Below are 18,062 nucleotides of genomic sequence, written 5' to 3' on the forward strand. Positions count from 1 at the left end.
GTTTGCTGTTTTGCCACAAATTCAGAAGAGAATTACTTTTAACTTCTTTATTCTTCCTTACTCAGGCCTTAGCTGTTAAAAATTAAGGCCCAGAAATCCTTGGAGATCACTAGCTTGTTTTCCAGGGTAGGAGGGTATCCTGTTTTTCAGATTCTTTTTTTTTTTTTCTTCTTATACAACTTTCTGATTTTATATCATAAAATCACAGAGTGGTTTGAGTTGGAAGGGATCTTAGATCTCATCTCATCCCACTCCTGTCATGTGGGCAGGGACACCTTCCACTGTCCCAGGCTGCTCCAAGCCCTGTCCAGCCTGGCCTGGGACACTGCCAGGGATCCAGGGGCAGCCACAACTTCTCTGGCACCCTGTGCCAGGGCCTCACACCCTCACACAGAACAATTTCTTTCCATTTTGCTTCCTAGGTTGCTCAGAGGCCCATTCAGCCTCGTCTTGAACACTTCCTTTTCCCTCCCCTTCAGCCTCGAGGCCCACGCTCACAGTGTGTGGGGTGGCTGAGGGGCATTCCCGACATAGGGGGGACACATCCCCACCTCTGGGGGGACCTTTTTGGGCTCACCTGGGGTACAGGGACACCCTGGGATGCTGGTGGGACAGACCCCAATCAACATGTGTCCATCATCCATGGGAGCAGTAGGGCCCAGCATGGGGTTGCTCCATCCCAGGGCAGTGCCCGTGCCCTGTGTGGCACTGCTGGGGCACCTCAAGTGCTGGGGCAGCCCCGAGCACCCAGTTCAGGACAGGCACTAAGGGGCTGGAATGTGCCCAGGGAAAGGAACAACGCTGAGGAGGGCTCCGGAGCACCAAGAGTGGCTGAGGGGCCTCAGCCTGGACCTTGTGGCTCTGCATAGCTCCTGCCAGGAGGGGACAGCCGGGGGGTCGGGCTCTGCTCCAGAGAACAGGGACAGGAGGAGAGGGAACGGCCTCAGGCTGGGCCTGGGGAGGTTCAGCTTGGACACCAGCAGGAATTTCTCCCTGGAAAGGGTGGTCAGGCCTTGGAAGGGGCTGCCCAGGGAGGTGGTGCAGCCTCCATCATCCCTGGAGCTGTCCAAGGAATGCCTGGACGCGGCACTCGGTGCTCTGGGCTGTTTGATAAGATAGGGGGGGGGGGGTGTCACAGGTTGGACTGGGTGATCCTGGAGGGCTTTTTCCACTCCAGTGATTCTGATTCTGCTACTTCCATTACTCCTTTAACTGGGGCAGTGCTCATGTTGTATCTGTGCCAGCCGCTGCTTTCTCACCTGTAATATTTAACTAATGGGGAGCAGTAGAGGGGCTTCAGTTTTACAGCTCAGTTTTAAATTGACTCATTTCCTGGGAAATGCCATTTAATGGTTTGGGAACTGCCATGTGCTTTAAACTCTGCTTGTTAAACTTGGTGAGATGAGAAACTCACCGGTAAGTGAAGAGCTCTGCAGCTGTAGCACCGGACCAAGAACCGCTTCCACTCCCTCTACACCAGAGCCTGCCATTAGTGGAACCGATCCTGTGACTGCGACTCCCCCATCTGACCCCGCCCCGCCGCCATGGCCGCGGCGTGACGTCGCCGGCCCCGCCCTCCCGGTCCCCCCCCACTCGCGGCCACCGTAGCGGGACCGGCGGAGGCCCCGCGGCGGCCGATGGTCCGCGTTGTGCCGCCGCCCCCCGCCCGCCCTGCTCCCACCCGGCAGCGGCCGCAGATGGCGCGGCGGGCACCGGGCAGGCGGGCCGGGAGGTCACCGGCGCCTCCGCCGCCGCCGCTGCTGGCGCTGCTGCTGCTGTTGGTGCTGGGCCCCGCCGCCGCCGCCGGCGAGGAGGTGGCGGTGTCCAAGGAATGCGACAAGCCGTGCGCCAACGGCGGGCGGTGCCAGCCGGGCACCGGGCAGTGCGAGTGCCAGCCTGGCTGGGTGGGCGATCAGTGCCAGCACTGCGGGGGGCGCTTCAGGTGAGCTCCCGCGGGGCGGGGGGCCGGACGTGCCCTGCGGTGGGGCGCGGGGCGCGGGGACGCCTAGGGCTGGGGTGGACGGGGCTGGTTCAGGAGTGAGGGGTTGGGTGTGGGCTACGGGGGTGAAAGGCTGGTTCAAGGGTGAGGGGCTGGTTTGAGTGAGGTGTTCGTTTGGACCGTGGGGATCGGGCTGGGTTGGGGTACGGAGGGGACCGTGCGGCAGCCACGTCAGGGATGGGCATGAGGGACATGGCAAGAGAGAGAGGAGAGGACACAGCAGTGGCTCGGTGGCCCGGGTCAGGTTGCCCAAAGGAGCGCATGAGGGAAATAGGTGGGTACGAGAAGCAGGTTCGGGCACTCAAACGGGGTGGGAGTCTGAGCAGGGTCCAGGGGTGAGTGAGGGCAGTAGGGTCGGGGTGACATTAAAGGTGAGGGGTGGGACCAGGTGAGATGAAAGATGAGCAGCAGATGGAAGTGACACTAAAGGTGAGTGGCAGGTCAAGGGAATGGTGAGGGGCACGCAGGTGATGGTAAAGGTGAGCAGCAGTCCAGGTGATGATAAAAGTGAGGGACAGATGTAGGTGACTATAAAGATGCAGGTGTTAGTGCAGGATAGGACCGTGTTGAGGGGACAATAGGGGCTGGGTCTCTGGGCAGTGAGGGTGTGAGCATGGGGCTGATTAAGGGGAATGTGGGTGAAAAGGGATGGGCAGTAGTCCTGCAAGGGGACAAAAGGGGTTTGGATGCAGAGGGAGAGGTGGGTGTGCGAGAACAGGCTTGAAGGGTGACGGCAGCATAGGTGTGATGGGGTGACAGTGTGGCAGGCTTGGTCTGGAGGTCCTCAGAGGAGGTGAGGGGTTGGGCTTCCTGCGGGAGCTCTCAGAGCAATGGAATATGGATGTTTAGTGCCACAGTTGGTGAATACAGGATGTTTGTTTTGCAGAGCCAACTCTAAGGGGGCTGAATTTTTGGTGTTGGTTGGCTGGGGTTGCACAGGCATAACTGGTGATCAGTTGTGATTCTAAGGGGCTATGTAGGAACAGTGGTTGTAGGGCACTGGATCACTGGGGATCTGGGCGTGATGGATTGCACAGCCAGGAAAATGTTTGGTTTAAATTTTAGTAGATCCAGACAGAAAGTAAAGCTGGAGGGGAGTGGGTAGGGGGATATTTTTTGGCAGTAGGGCTAGGTTTGGGAACTGATAAATGGGAGTGTAAGGATGGTGGGTGAATGGGGGTAGCTTTGTGCGTGGATGTGGCTGGAGTTGGAAGCTGATGGGAGCAGTGAGGAGCAGGTGGACAGAGGAGGACAGCGTGGGTGTGGGGCCAGTTCCTGGGCGGGGAGAAGGACTAATGTGTACATGGGACTAGATCACACTTGGAACAGGTTGGAGGAGAAGGATGTGCAAGTGGGTGTTAGGGCTGTGGGGAGACTCTAGAGGTCTTTGGAGGGGGTTAAGGAAGCTCCTCTTGTTGGCAGATCAGCAGGTGCTGGTTTTGGTTAAAGGCTCTTTCAGGAGAGGTATGTGCAGGGGAGAGAAGCAGTATCCTTATGGGAGTAGCTGGCATTTGGAAGGCTCATCTTCTGGAGCTGTAATGCTGCTGGCTCTTCGGGAGGGGCAGTGGCAGTAGCAGCCTGGTGGAAAAAAGCTCCTGGGCTTGTGGGGAGGCAAGATTGGGCAAGTGGGAGGGGATTGGACAGGATAGAGGGTATTGGGAGAGTCCTTTTTTTGGAGGAGAAAAAGGCTCAAGGAGGGCTCTGGGCAGGGGTATTGAATCCCCTGGCTCTGCATTGGTCCAGGACATGTGCAAACGACTGTGTGTGGGAATGCGGGGTGTCTGCACAGGACAGTGATTTTTGGGCTATATGCCGATAGAAAGTGCATTTCTGCAGTGCTAGGGGCAATTCTTTTAGTGCTGGGTTACTTGGCTGGGTTGTGTGCCTGAGGTGTATCCCACTGGATGAGAAAATGGGAATAGGCTGAACATGCTCCCTGGCTTCCGTATTATGGCAAGGATTTCTGTGAGATGGTTACTTGCCTTGGATTCGTCAGCTGTGGCAGTGAGAGAGCCAGTGTGTGTGTCTGCATGCATTAGGTGAATTCCCTGGCAGGGCTGATTCCTGGAAAAGAAGGAAATAAAAAAAGGATGATTATCCTAGGCAGTGACTGCTTTACTGGGGAGCTACTGAAAACACCAAGCACCCTTCGGTGATGTTCCTTATGAATGTGAGAGGAGGGTAACTGCCTATATAACCTGAACGCATGGAAGAAAAACACTTTAATTTTTTTATTCATATTTATTGGCAATCTGTAGATGAGTGTGTATTGTAAACAGTTTGAAAGGGGTTTTGTATGGAAATGATTCCAGGCTAGGCAAGCCCTGGAAGTCCAAACTGTGGTAGGCACATTCTTCTTCCTCTTAAGATTTTTTTCATAGAGGAGTACAGAGGAAAGAAAGAGAAAACTATTTCTGCTCCTTGTTTTCCTGTGTAGAATGTGTTTAGAAATTTGTTTACCTGGGGTGATTGCTTGTTTGGATTCTGGTGAGGATTGTTTGAGCCTGATGGCCAATACAATCCACCTGTGGCTGGACTTGAGCGAGAAAGTCACGAGTTGTGAGGGAGTGAAATATAGTAGTTAGAAAAAGTAAGTATGTAGTTTTAGTATATCCTTTAAATAGCATATGAATGTATTATAGTATAGTTATAATAAGTAATCATTCAGCCTTCTGAACTAGAGTCAGACATCAGCATTTCTTCCCACCGGGTTCGCCTACATTTACAATCCAAACGTAGCTTTTAAATGTCTTTTTGCCACTGTCATGACAAGCATTTTCTTTTAGCTGGAAGAGAACTTAAAGGAATAGCCTCATACCTGTTACTTTCTTGGAGAAACTTAGGATATTTGTTATTTTAAGGGGACTGGATTTGAGAGGCTTCTTTTCTGAATGGTAATGCCAAGTGAAAAAAGAATTGGTGTATATTCACTGCTAATAGAACCTAAACTTTTTATCCTCTTGCCTGTTTTGATAAAACGTTTTTTCTTTCTCATATATAATTCTAGTCTAAAAGTTTGCCTGAAAAATATAATAAATTTTTTTCTTTATAGATGGTTTATTTGTCTGTTTATTAGTTTTATTAAGGAGTTAAAATTCCTAGTAATATCTTTAAACTTGGAGCTCTGAGAAATGCAGAGAAGCGGTGTTCATAGTTTTGCAGTCATGTGTCTTCTTTCACATGCCTTGAGTTTGCTCTGTCTCCTGTCAGACTTGGCTCTGCAGGAGGTTTTTGTTTGGTTCACTGTTGTCATGAGTTTGGCTTTAAAGGACCTAGTGTGTTATTAGATGCTATAGGTACAAATGGGAAGTAGAAGAGCAGGTGAAAATTATTTTCTAACTGCAGTGTATTATTTGTGCTTATCTGCTGGACTGAGAGATGTAATTAAATTTGGCATGTTAATCATCCTATCTTATCTAGATGTATGTGATGGCTCTATTTGTGGCCTTGACTGTTTTCATTTACATTGTAAAGATACACCTTGTGCTTCACTAACCTATTAATCTCTCACATCTTCTTGCATTCACGTGGAGGATGAACATTGTAGCATTGAGCTGCAGTCTTCTAATATTCCATTTCCCTTTTTCCCTGGGAAAACTTTTTTTTAGACTGCAGTTAGATGTAGTAGTAACGCACCCCAGATCGGTGGTGCTTTTTAGAGGTGGAAGGCTGATTTAGGAAGGACTTCAGATGACTTTTTTTTAAAATGTGGAACCAGCCGCTTTAGTTGTTCAAAGATAAACATCTTGGTGTTAACAGATGCTGAACCAGAAAACATAGAATGTGCCTGATGTGCTTGTGTCTTCTATTTCAGTACAAACTCCAGAGGGCTCTGGGCTGGCTGGAGGCTGCTGTGAGCTTCGAGCTGCCATGGTATGGGCAGGAGAGGAGCTGCTGCTGGGAGGGATGAGAAATTCCCTAGTCACAGAGCTGCAGCAGCATCCTGAGATTACATTTGGAGCAGTGGGAGCTTGGGAGCTCCAAACTTGAGAGTGAAATTGGCAGCATTGATTATTGTACAATCAAAAAGATGCTGCCTGCTTGGTTAACAGACTCTTCAAAGCACTGTCTGCAGCTCAGTGACACAACCTCTCATCCTTCCTAAACTGAGTTGTCAGCCAGCTGCCTAATTAGCAGATGGAATTAAAGGTGGAAAAGGCCTCTAAGATCATCGAGTCCAGCCACCCCCCAGCACTGCCAAAATCATCACTAACCTTATCCACATGCTTTTGAGCACTTCCAGGGACGGCAGCTCAGCCACTTTCCTGGGCAGTCTGTTCCAGTGCCTGACCAACCTTTCCCCAGTATACAGTCTCACCCCCCACCAGAAGTATAACTTGAGGCCATTTCCTCTTGGTCCTGTCTCTTGTTCCCTGGGGAGTAGAGCTCGACTCCCCCTGGCTGCACCCTTTCATCAGAGAGTTTTAGGGAGTGAATGAGAATGAGCTCTTCTCATTCTATCCCTGAGTTTTTCCAGGCTGAGCCCTCCCAGCTACCCCAGCCACTCCTCACCAGACAAGGCAGGTAGAGCACAGAGCAAGAAATGACCTCTGGTTCTCTTATATGTATTGTCCTGAGATTGTAAAGGGTTGGATTAACAAATTCAGGATAATGATTGACTTATTGAAAAGTCAGTGTATGTGGATTGTGTGTGTAGTCTCACTGATGGGCAGTTGGATGTGTCATGGCGGCTGAAAATAATATTTTGACAGTATAACGAAATACCAAATGATTCCAGGAATATGGATTTTGTATGTAAAGGCACTAGTGCTCCTTTCATGGTAATACTCTTTTTGTGGTGGGAGATGGCAAATGCTAAGCAGGACCATACAACCTGACAGCTGGGAAGTAAAAAAACAGATTAGAGTGTATCCTTTAAACTCCCTTTTTAGTAATATAATGGGAGCAGTTATGTGTTGCTGATTCAATGTTATGAAGGACTTGGTGGTAATAGAGTGTGCTTGGCCAAAGAATATTACAGTGAAGGGGAATTTTATCTCTAGCTTTGTGTAAATCACTACCTGAGAGAGTTGTGAGCTGGAAAATAACTATCAGAATTCTCTTTGCTAAATAAATAGGAACTTTTGGTCAAAAGCTTAAATATAAACTGTTGTCTTTAAGAAGCTACCTGAGGCAGTTTGTTTTGGAAGGTCAGGAAGATGCTTAATAGATCCAAGGATGTTGTCAATTTGAGTAAAATCAGTTTGAGTGCTCAAATTAGCTCTGGGGGCTGAATTTGTGCCTGATCCCCCTTCTGTTCTTCCCTATTCATTAAGATACTATTGTGCTTTAAAATAATTTTCTCTTCCGTGCTGCATAATAAAAGGCTTGCTCAAACACTGTGCACTGGTAAAAAAGAATAAGCTATTCAAGTAGGAAATACTTAAGCTTCATCAATTTTAATGAATACACTGAGAAAAAAAAAGAATTACATGCTTTTATTTAGTTCTTGGAGGTATGTATGAATATCCTTATGCATGCATATCTTGTTGTGGTGCGTTTGTAACACCACACGTCTATATTTCTGTCTATCCATACATGTATATAATTTATAAATATTATCTATTTTGTGTCTTGGAGAAACCAGGTCTAGTGGAAGGTGAAGGAAGTTTTCAAGGTCCTTTCCCACCCAAACCTTTCCATGATTCTATTTAAAGGATCAGTTCATTGAGAAACTCATGGGTAATATTTAATCTGAATTCTGTGTTGTTGCTCCTCTCGCTGTTTTATTGGACAATCTGATATTTTACTAAGGCTGTTTTAAGAACAAAATTTCACCTGTGAAATAATTTGGTATTTTTGAAATATCTGAGTTGTTCTGCAGTTTTTGCCATGCACTAAACGAGCAACATAAATATTTGACTTGCGAGAGGTTTTGTTAATGTTTGCAATAAGCTCGCTGCTTATTTTCAGTTTGCTTTATAGTAAGGAGGCAGTAGTGGAAAATTCACAGTAGTCAGACAAAACAGCTCATGCTGGATCCTCCCTATCATCTCTACCTCACACACATCCAGTGCCTTGCCTGTTGGAGCTTTAGTTGTTGGAGTTACTGAACACTCCATGTGTATGAGAGAGGAGTAAGTCCTGTTCTATTCCTGTCTTCCTGCTGAGCACATCTGAGCATGAGACCTCCTGGAACAGAGCAGATTAATGATAACATTCCTGTGCCTGCCAAATCCAGGAACTTGGACTTACAAACACCTCCTTATCAGCAGTGGTCACCATTTGTCTTATTTCTCTGTTTCTGGGAATACCTGCCTGAGTCCTTTAGCAGTTGTCTGACATTGCTCTGGATTTTCCCAGTATTTCAGTCTCAGTTGTTCCTTTCATTTTGAATGCAGAATAATCACAGAATGGTTTGGGTTGGAAGGAACCTTAAAGCTCTTCTCATTCTAACCCCCTGCCATGGGCAGGGACACCTTTCGCTAGGCCAGGTTCCTCCAAACCCTGTCCAACCTGATCTTGAGCACTTCCAGGAATGAGGCAGCCACACTCTTCCTTGGAAACTAATACAATAAACTCAAGTCCAACCAGGTGTTTGTTACCATCTTCATCAATTTACATTTAACATAAATAACTTACATTGAAATACCAAAAAATTACTGAGAAATAGCACTGTTTTCACATAAAATAGTTGCTTTGTTTAATTAAAAAAACCCAACAAACCAACTAGGACCAGCAATCCTTTTATCCCATGTCCTGATAAATTGAAATACTATTTGAAATATATGTGATGGATCTGACTTTCCTGGCTTGTTCCTCTCAAGGTTTTGTGAGTGATCAAAGTTCAAACCCTGAGCTTCTTGCACCTAACATGTTTACAAAATCTGTGCTGAAAATCATATATTTAGGTAATGCTGCTGCTGACCAAGCTGTTGCCTTTTTGTATTAATTTAGGATAAGCATGGATCCTCTTTTCTTGAATGGTTTCCTTGAAGAGTTTTATTCCAATTTGAAGTTCTAAGCATAGCACTTGGAATTACCTTCTTGACCAGATAGAGCTTTGCTTTTTTTCCCCTGCATTTAAAATATTTCCTGCAAGTAGGAGCTTTTAAATCACATCTTCTAAAGCATAGTGAAAAAACAGAGTAAAACAGGCCGAAGATGAAGTTGAGAATGATGTGATTTTGTAAGCAAAGTAGTTTTGGGGGAGGAGGGAGCTGCTCCAAACTGGAATTCACTGTAAGAAGGACCACAGCAGGTTTATGCCAGTGCTTTGTTCTTGCACAGCCACATGCTCACATCTGCCCATTAAACCACTGCAGTATTTTGGAAGCTGGGCTGGAATATTTGGTGATCAGTTTTACAGCAGTGAGAGAGATGATAATTTGCTTTTGTGCACAGTTTTGAATGAAATACTCATTTAGTCACCGAAACACTGGAGCAGTAACAATGTTTGCTTTTTGTTTCCTTGCTTTGTTTATGGCTAATCCTTGCAGAAGTTCCTTTAGATCTACTTGAGACTGTCACTTTTCCTCCTTTTGCTTAAAATAAATATTTGTTCGATAGAGAGGCAGGTTGCTTGCCAGGCTTTTTGGTGGATGTGTGCTGCATACAGATGATTCCAGGCATGGTTTAGGCTTGAATGGGAAATGCTTGGGATATTCAGAATGTAAGGGCTTTGTCCTTATTGCAGAGTTGTGACATCATTAGGGTTGTTAAGAGCCCTTAATTGCACACAGAACAAGCTTTATGTAGCAATCTGATAACCTAAATTTGGGACATTGGCATAGTGGGGGGTTTGGAGAGTAATTGAAAGAAAATGGACTCTGTTTTGGGCTGAAAATAAGTGTCTTAGTGCATCTTGCATGATGAAGAAGAATTTAAATGTTTTACTGACAAACTGAGCAATATTCCTGATAAAGAGGGGCAGCTGATCAGAACAGATTGTGAGAAGTACTTATTGGACACCCCAGGATCTGGAAAATATTCCTGGTCCTGGTTGTGGCTTCACTTGCTAAAATAAATTTCCTGCAGTATCACAAGATTCAGAATTTTCAGTTCCCTGAAAATGCAGTAGTGGAATCAAGCTGGTTTAAGGAAACCATGCTGACAGAGGTGGTCTGGGCATTCCAGCCAAGGGTTTTCCAGTGTGTAAACCACCTTTTATTCCCTGCTGTGCCTGCTGGGTTCACAGCTGCAGAAGTGAAAGCGCTGCTGTACACAAACTTAGCTTGGGTGTGCTCAGTTCGTGTTGCAAAAATTTAAATAATGGGTTGTTGCTTTGTGTAGGTACAGGGTGTTACACATCATCTTTGGGGTGAAAATTATCCTTAATGACCTTTACGGAGAGACAGTGCTGCTCAGCTTTGTGCAGGACGTATAAACACAGTTGTGAAAATCCCAGATTTTCTATTATTTGCCTTTGCCCTCATGATTTCAGAAACCTTTTTTTTCTTTGCTAGCTTCTGTAAGCTGAAAGAAAAAAAATAAGGAAAGTTGCATTAGGAAAACACCCTTTGGAAGACTTTCTTATTAGTGTTTGTATTGCTTGAAAATTTCATATTTATCTCCAAGGTGGTGCTTTTCTACTCAAAGGATAAGAAGCTTGGCACAGATGGATTAGCATTTTTTTTGTAAACTGCTTTTATAAACTCAAATAAAGAAAGTGAGACGTATTTTTTCATTCAGAAAATTTAGGTTGGGTTTAATATTTTTTCATGGCAAAGGGAAGGAATGTCTTCAATTATTTTGTGATTAAAAACTGTTCAGTTTTCAGTCATTGCAATGAAAAAAAATACTTCTGCAGTGGATTAATTGTGTATTGAGTGGGTTTAGGGTTTTTGTTCGTTTGTTTGGTTTTTGTTTGTTCTTTTTTAGTTTTGTTTTTTTCCCCCCATTTCTTTGTGCTTGTGTGTCATTATCTCTTTCCTGGCACAGTTTGGTCATTTTCCACATGTTGGTGTCACTGCTCCCAGATATTTTGAATGTAATTGCACTATCTAGAGAAAATCTGATTCAGGTTTACCCTGAGCACAGCTTTTAGATTTCATTGCTTGTTGTGATCAAGAATGTGTTTGAGTTCCTCTAAAGTAAGCTTTTCAGGGTGGTTTTGTGAAGGTTTTTTGCAGCAAGGTGCAGCATGTTTCCTGCCAGAGTTGTGCACCTGTCTGTTTAATTATTAATTTACACAGTCAATCTCCCATTAATCCAGAGTGGAGAGTGTCACTTGAATTTTATAGTGATTTCAGAGCTTAGATCTCTAGTGTCTGCTCGCTACATTGATTTTGTGTGAAATCATCAAAGGTGATGCTGCAAAGATTTCCAGCCTTTAAAAGACCTGAGTTTCAGAGTAGTGTGGAACTGAAGTGCTGACTGGGCAGGCCAGTGTTACAACAAGAAATAAAACCCCAAAATAACAAAAAACTCAAACAAACAAACAAAAAAACCCCAAAAAACCAAATCAAAACAGGGAAAACTCCAGTATTGTTTCCTATTAAGGATTTTAGTGCTGCTAGAAAAAAGTGGATACTACTTTGGATACTACTGTATCCAGATTGTGAGCATACCTTGAAGTTGCTGGCTTGCTGGAAGCAAAGTATTGAATTCTAAATAATATAGTGAGAAATAATTAGTTTTGAGGTCACTGGTGATTTTAATTTTAATTTTTTTCAAGGGGAGATCAGGAACATGCACAATTGTTGGGCAAGTTGCTTTTAGTTTTGCTGAAAAAGTTGAAATGTATTGTTGTTCAAGATGCACTCTGTTTGCATCTGCATTTATGTATAGTTACTGCCTCCTTGTTTGACAGTGTGTCAGTCACTTTAGTTAAGGGATTGATTTATTACATTGAGACACATAACAGGCAGCTCTATAAATTTGGGTCAGTCAGTGTCTTTCTCACAAGCACATGTTGCAATGACTCTTTAAAGTTACTGGTTTTCATTTTGGGAATAGTAATGGGTGTTTAAGTATGCCCTTGTTCAACTTCTGGAGGAGGAATCGTTTTGAGGAGGTGTTGATGTGGTTCAAAGTCAAAACCAGGATTTGACTTTCTGCCTATGCACACTTTTTCTGAAACATCCATACTAATATTACTGGAATTTTAAATTTTCTTGTGGATACTGCTAATAGTTTGTTAACTTGTTTTATCTGAGTTTGTGTGATCAACCCAAAGAAAACTCTAGAGCTGCTGAAAGCATATTAAACCAGTACTTTGTGGATCATTTTCAGCTTTTCTCAGTACTTGAGCTGATAAGAATTTCTGGGACAGCAGGCAAATGTCAGTACCAGCAGAATTCACTTATGTGAATGGTACAATAACAATTTCTATGCAAGTTTGATGTTTGAATGTGAGAGAATGGGGATTTGGATTTCTGGTAGAAAAAGGAATGTGTGGTCTGGCTGGAAAAGCTGAAATGGCTCTATAGCCTCTATCTTTACTGTTCCCTTGAGAATAGATGATCGCAGACTTCAGGAATCAATACAGTTCATAATCTAATCCCCTTGGTCCAGTTTCCCTATAAATTAATTAGGACAAATTATTTATATGGTCTAAAGATCTGATGATGATGACTCTATTTACATAGGAATTTGGAGGTTTGGAAGCATATTTTAATGACAGTTTGGCATGGCAACTGGTATTCAATTGTCTATTCCGAGAATAATAGTGCCCTGCAGAAGAAATGTGGTTAATGTTACTATAAATATGCCTAAATCATCTTTACTGAGGCTGATGAAAAAGGATATTGTGTATTAAAAGTGATGGAGTTTAAATGTGATCTTAATTTCTCTATTCAGCACTTATGGGAATTTGTCATGTGATATGGAAAGACAGGAAATTACAATGTGGAAATTGTGTTATCAGATCAAAGCTGGTTGAGGCATCAGAGTGGCTTCTGTGCCTGAACTCTGCTTGCTTGCAGTGCAGGATGTGTGTGCATTAGCCAGGACGTGGTGCTGGAGGAGACATCCTTTGCAGTATTGCCAGTGTCTAAATCCCACTGATTCTCCAATATCTTAAGGCACGTAGGATTGAAGCATGAGTGCAGACATGAAGGTATGGTGGGTCACACTGTGTAGGTGTAGACCTGGGCTGCTCAAGCAGTGCCCTGTGGTAAGACAGATTCTACATGAGTTTCACCAGTGTCAGTGAGATTGGCTGGGCTGCAGGTTCTCCCAGGGAACATGGAGGGAGCACTTTCCCCTTTTCTTGTTAGGTTGATGTAACTTCATACGTCTGTTCTACACTTTGCCAAGGGCAGAGGCACCTTCTACTATCCCAGGTTGTTCCAAGCCCCGTCCAGCCTGGCCTTGGATGCTTCCAGGGATGGGGCAGCCACAGCTGCTCTGGGCGCCCTTTGCCAGGGCCTTATACTCTCCCAGGGAAGAATTTATCCCCAATATTCCATCTAACCCTGCCTACAGTCAGTGGGTCAGCATTCCCCCTTGTACTGTCATTCCATGTCCTTGTCCAAAGTCTCTCTCCAGCACTCTTGAAGCTGTTTTAGGTACTGCAAGATGCAGGAATTTCTTCCTGGAGCTTTCTCCAGGCTGAGCAAACCCCAGCTCTCTCAGCCTCTGTCCATAGGGTTCTTTGCTTTTTACCTGTGGATTTGAAGAAGAGATTCAGTAGGAGACAACCATGTGTGTGTGTCTATTGATTTTTGTTTGCACTTGAATTTTTCATACATTTCATATTGATTTAAAGCTATAAATTTGCAGAAGTCTGAGCCCTTCATGGCTAGGCTTTGTGGAGCTCTCTGGGCATCAAGGCTGTCTTGCGTTTCTGTGGTAAGTTCAATAAATAATAAATCTATTTCTGTCATTCACTGAAGGAAATCTTTCTGTTCAGGTTTAGGGAGATTAACAGGATTTTACAGACACTACTGAAATGGATGTTTCCTTAGTGTCTTGTAACACACTGAAAATATGAAAGTGTGTGGATGGAGGCTGATACCCATCGATGCTGGAGAAGATAAACCACTATGGATGATCTCTGTAGTAACTGTCATATCTGACAGTTGAGCCTGGAAAGAAGAAAAAACACCCATTTTGAGGTCAGAAGGCACTGTGAAAAGTTTTAAAATTCTCCTAAATTAAACATGTGATAAGAGCAGTTAAAAAATGCCATGCCTGATGGCCATAGTGAGTGTTGGAAACCCTTTGACAGTCTGGGCTGTTGATCTCCTGAAGATTAATGGCAGGTAAAGACTGTGACTTGGCACGAGATGCTTTCCCTTTAATCTCCAATTAAATTAAAAAAGCGCCTGTTAGCTATAATTTTCATGGGGTAAAATATATACACACACATATTTTTCCCTTTCTCACGACTGACTTGCATTTCAGCAGAGGTTCTCCTCTAATGACTTTGAGTCCTTTTATAAGCCTTTTTGTAAGTTGTGCATGTTCATTATTAGGCCTTTAAAAACAAACTCTGGAAAAGTTTGGCCCTGGTGAGTTGTGTGTCACTGTAATTTCTGCAAGGAGTGAAAATAGTAGGAATTGTAAGTTTTGAAATTTTCTTTTTGGGTTTTCTTTTGGCAGCTACTTCTGTACATAGTATGTGTAAAACATATGTAATGTAGGTAAAGCTCTATGATTTCTGGGATGTGGAGTCAAAGTAATTATTGTGCATGTCACTTATGTTTCTTAATATATGGTATTCTATTTATTTAAGTAATGGAGCGAAGGAGAAAAGAGAACAGGTCAGCAGAGTAAAATAGTTGTACAAAGTAGTTTTGATATATGTAATATGAAGTATATCATGTATCATTTCATCCTGATCTTGGTAGCAAATGTCCTACTGATTATACAGTAAAATATCTTAAAACATTGCTGGCGCTGAATACTGTTTGAGATATACCCAGACACACAGAGTAAACTGAACCCAAACTTTTCTGGTGCGGGATTTTGAAATTAAGCCCTGCTTAGGATCTAAAAATGTAAACAAAATGTTGTTAGGAGCTGCCTTTTGAGGAACGCTATCCATAGACTGCACAGGATGTGTTTGTTCTATATGGGCACTGAACTAAAGGTAGATGGTGGCAATATGCCACCTGCAGTCTTTTTCCAGGGCATCTTCAGAAATATTCCTGCAGGAGAGAAGGGGAGACTGAGGTCAGAGCTCCCCGTGAACTGCAGTTCCTCCTGAGGGGCAGCTCTGGCCTCTGTTCTCTGTGACCAGTGACAGGACCTGAGCCAATGGCTGGGGCTGTGTTAGGGCAGGTTTAGGTGGAGATCAGGGAAAGGCTCTTCCCCCAGAGGGTGGTCAGACACTTCCCAGGGAATGGTCTCCGGGCTGCAAGATCTCCGAGTCCAGAGGAGGCACCAAGATGCTCAGAGGGATGGAGCAGCTCTGCTATGAGGAAAGGCTGAGAGAATTTGGATTGTTGAGTCTGGAGAAGACTAGGCTCTTGGATGAACTAATTGTGGCCTTCTGGTAACTGGAAGGAGCTGACAAGAAATATAAAGAGACTTTGGACAAAGATTTGGTGAGACAGAATGAGGGGAAGTGGCTTCAAACAGTGACAATGTTGATTTAGATTAGATGTAAGGAAGAAACTTTTTATGAGGAAGGTGGTGAGGTAGCACAGGTTGCCCAGAGAAGCTGTGGCTACTCCATCTCTGGAGATGTCCAGGATCATGTTAGATAGAGCTTGGAGCACCTTCAAACCATGACAGAAGGTGTCCGTGCCCATGGTGGGGGTTTGGAATTGCATGGGCTTTAAGGTCCCTTCCAACCCAAATCATTTGATGGTTCTATTGTGAGGCAAAGATGTAGCTAGCACCTGACTCAGCTGCCATGTTTATATAATAAATATTTTTACTTTGATGACTTTGTTCTCTTTCAACTTTATTGGTGAGTGAGTGTTTCTCACAATTTGGGGAATTGTCTGGGAAACTTGACCTCTGACTCTGCTGAGCATGACAGTGGGAACAGGGGAAGGCACACCCTGCTGATTCTAGCAGTCCCTGACATGGAGTATCTTCTTATGAAATGTTGTTTGGATTACTTTATCTGAGAAGGAAGGAAAGGCTACCAGTTCCTGAAACAAATATCCTGTATCTGAAAAATTATTTGCAGGCGATAATGCTCTCTTTTGCAGATCTTAGAAGAAAGGGGTTGTTGCCCCAAACATCAGTCCTGGACATTTACGTACATCAGGTAAAACTGGGAGATCGGATGTTGGTAAAAATCTCGGAAACTTGACACTGATATGGGAAGGTCCCTTTCCCATACCCTTGACAATTGAGACAGTAGTGCACTCTGTAGAGAGAGGGTGGCGCATGCAACCTGAATTAAAGGACCAGTGGAGTCACCTCCCAGGGACTGGACTGTGATACAGAGAAATAACCCTCTAAAACTAACTCTTAAAAGATTATCTATCCCAAAAATTAATAATTTAAATTTTACTGCCTGGATTATAATTTTAGTCCTAGTAAACCCTATTTTAGCTGGCTGTTGCATTAAATGTCACAGGATCTGGAAAGTTGCTGGAGAAAATGAATGGGTTTTCACCCATCATCTCTGGCTCAATGTGGCATGCTGTTCTGATAAACCTATAAAATCTCAGGAAAGGATCCATGGTGGAACACAAACCTACTAGATGTCCAAAATTTAGGAACATAGGCTCAAACATCAGATAGCTTGCCTATGTGCCAGTACAGACATGGAACACTGTGGGATTCTCAGTGGTTGGATAACCTATTTGGGAAAACCTGATGGAGAAAGATGGGCTTCTTTCTATTATGCGCCTTTGCTGGATTATTGCTTTTACCTTGTCTTCCCTGTTTTATCAGGTTAATTGCTAATGTAGTAGAAGAAATGCAGGTGATCAGAATGCCAGTGAACCCAAACCTAGCAGCTGCTAGTCAAAGAATAGGAGCCCAGAAGATTGTGGTCCTAAGGAGGTGAGATCAGAAAAGAACAAACCAGAAGATGACCTACATCTTATTTTACACAAGCTAGAGCAAAGCTATGCACCTCAGCAGGAGACAAAGACCTAAAACTTTGGAATAAGCCTAACTCAGCACAAACATGAGTTTGCAAAATAACAGGTCTGGAGTGTAATAACTTGTTATATTTGAATAGAACTATTTTGCAAACACTGGCCAGACAGATAACCAAACCAAGGGCCTCAGCAAAAGGGTGGTAAATAAAAAGGGGGTGGATTGTGAGGGGTAAAATAATGTTTTGCTTCAGCCATAAGAATGTATACTTCTCACGTAGGCAGAGATGTACTACCAGGAGGTTAGGTCTGGGGAGGGAGTGTGGCAGGGAGGAAAAGGGGAGTTAACTGATGTTTGTGCCAGGGGAGAGAAAGGGGAGAGTGGAGGAGCTGTTGGTTTGATTGCAGTAGGGCCAGGAAGAATGTACATTCCTGAGTACCCAGGCAGTGGGACGGAGGACAGGGACACCCCTGGCTAGGGTAGGGCATAAAGGTTTGTACATTGTAGAGAGAGGTGCGCCTCCTCGGTGAGAGGCACCTGTCACAGCTGCCATGTTTATATTAATAAATAGTTTTGCTTTGGTGACTTTGTTCTCTTTCAGCTTTATAGGTGAATGAGTGTTTCTCACACTGTTTAAGAAGGGAGAGGGTAGGAAATTGGAACTGGAACCTGATGTAGTATTTTCATTCATGACCTGGGTAAAGTGATGAGCATTTCTTACATCACTGATGATGTCACTGTGCAGCCTGGGTACAGAGATCACACCATCATCTGGGCAGAGCAGGGGGAACAGACTGACAGAACGGGGCTGAGGTAGAATCCCACTCATGGGGATTTACAGAAAAAGCCTGTTAAGATGGAGTTACATAAAAAAAAAAGACCCAGAAACAGTAATTGGTTCTTTGAATGATTGTTACTTGTCAGCATGATGCATTTGGGAAGACAAAGGAAAAAGGCAGAGAAGAGAAGGAGGAAAAATGATAACTGTGGTTCAAAGTGCTGGTAGGAGTATCTCCAGGGTAGTATCATCAGTCTCTGATCAATTGGTTTCTTTTTAATCATGTGTTTGCAAAGAGGATTTATCTGGTTTTGTTTTTAAGGGCTCTGGCTGTCATTTCTCTTGAAGTTTTATGTCTGTTGATCAGCAAATGCTCTTGGCCTGCAGCTGTTT

At 44.1% G+C, this 18,062-nt stretch overlaps 1 protein-coding gene across 1 annotated transcript in view; it reads left to right on the forward strand.

The window, feature by feature from the left end:
• Positions 1–1,637: 1,637 nt before the first annotated feature.
• ATRN (attractin) overlaps positions 1,638–18,062 on the forward strand; it is a 143,774-nt gene continuing 127,349 nt past the window's right edge. Inside the window, exon 1 of the mRNA XM_077782656.1 lies at positions 1,638–1,942. Coding sequence (XP_077638782.1) covers positions 1,638–1,942 — 305 coding nt within the window. The remainder of the gene's footprint in view (positions 1,943–18,062) is intronic.

This window comes from Lonchura striata, chromosome 4 (genome assembly GCF_046129695.1).
Source record: "Lonchura striata isolate bLonStr1 chromosome 4, bLonStr1.mat, whole genome shotgun sequence".
Classification (NCBI taxonomy): domain Eukaryota; kingdom Metazoa; phylum Chordata; class Aves; order Passeriformes; family Estrildidae; genus Lonchura; species Lonchura striata.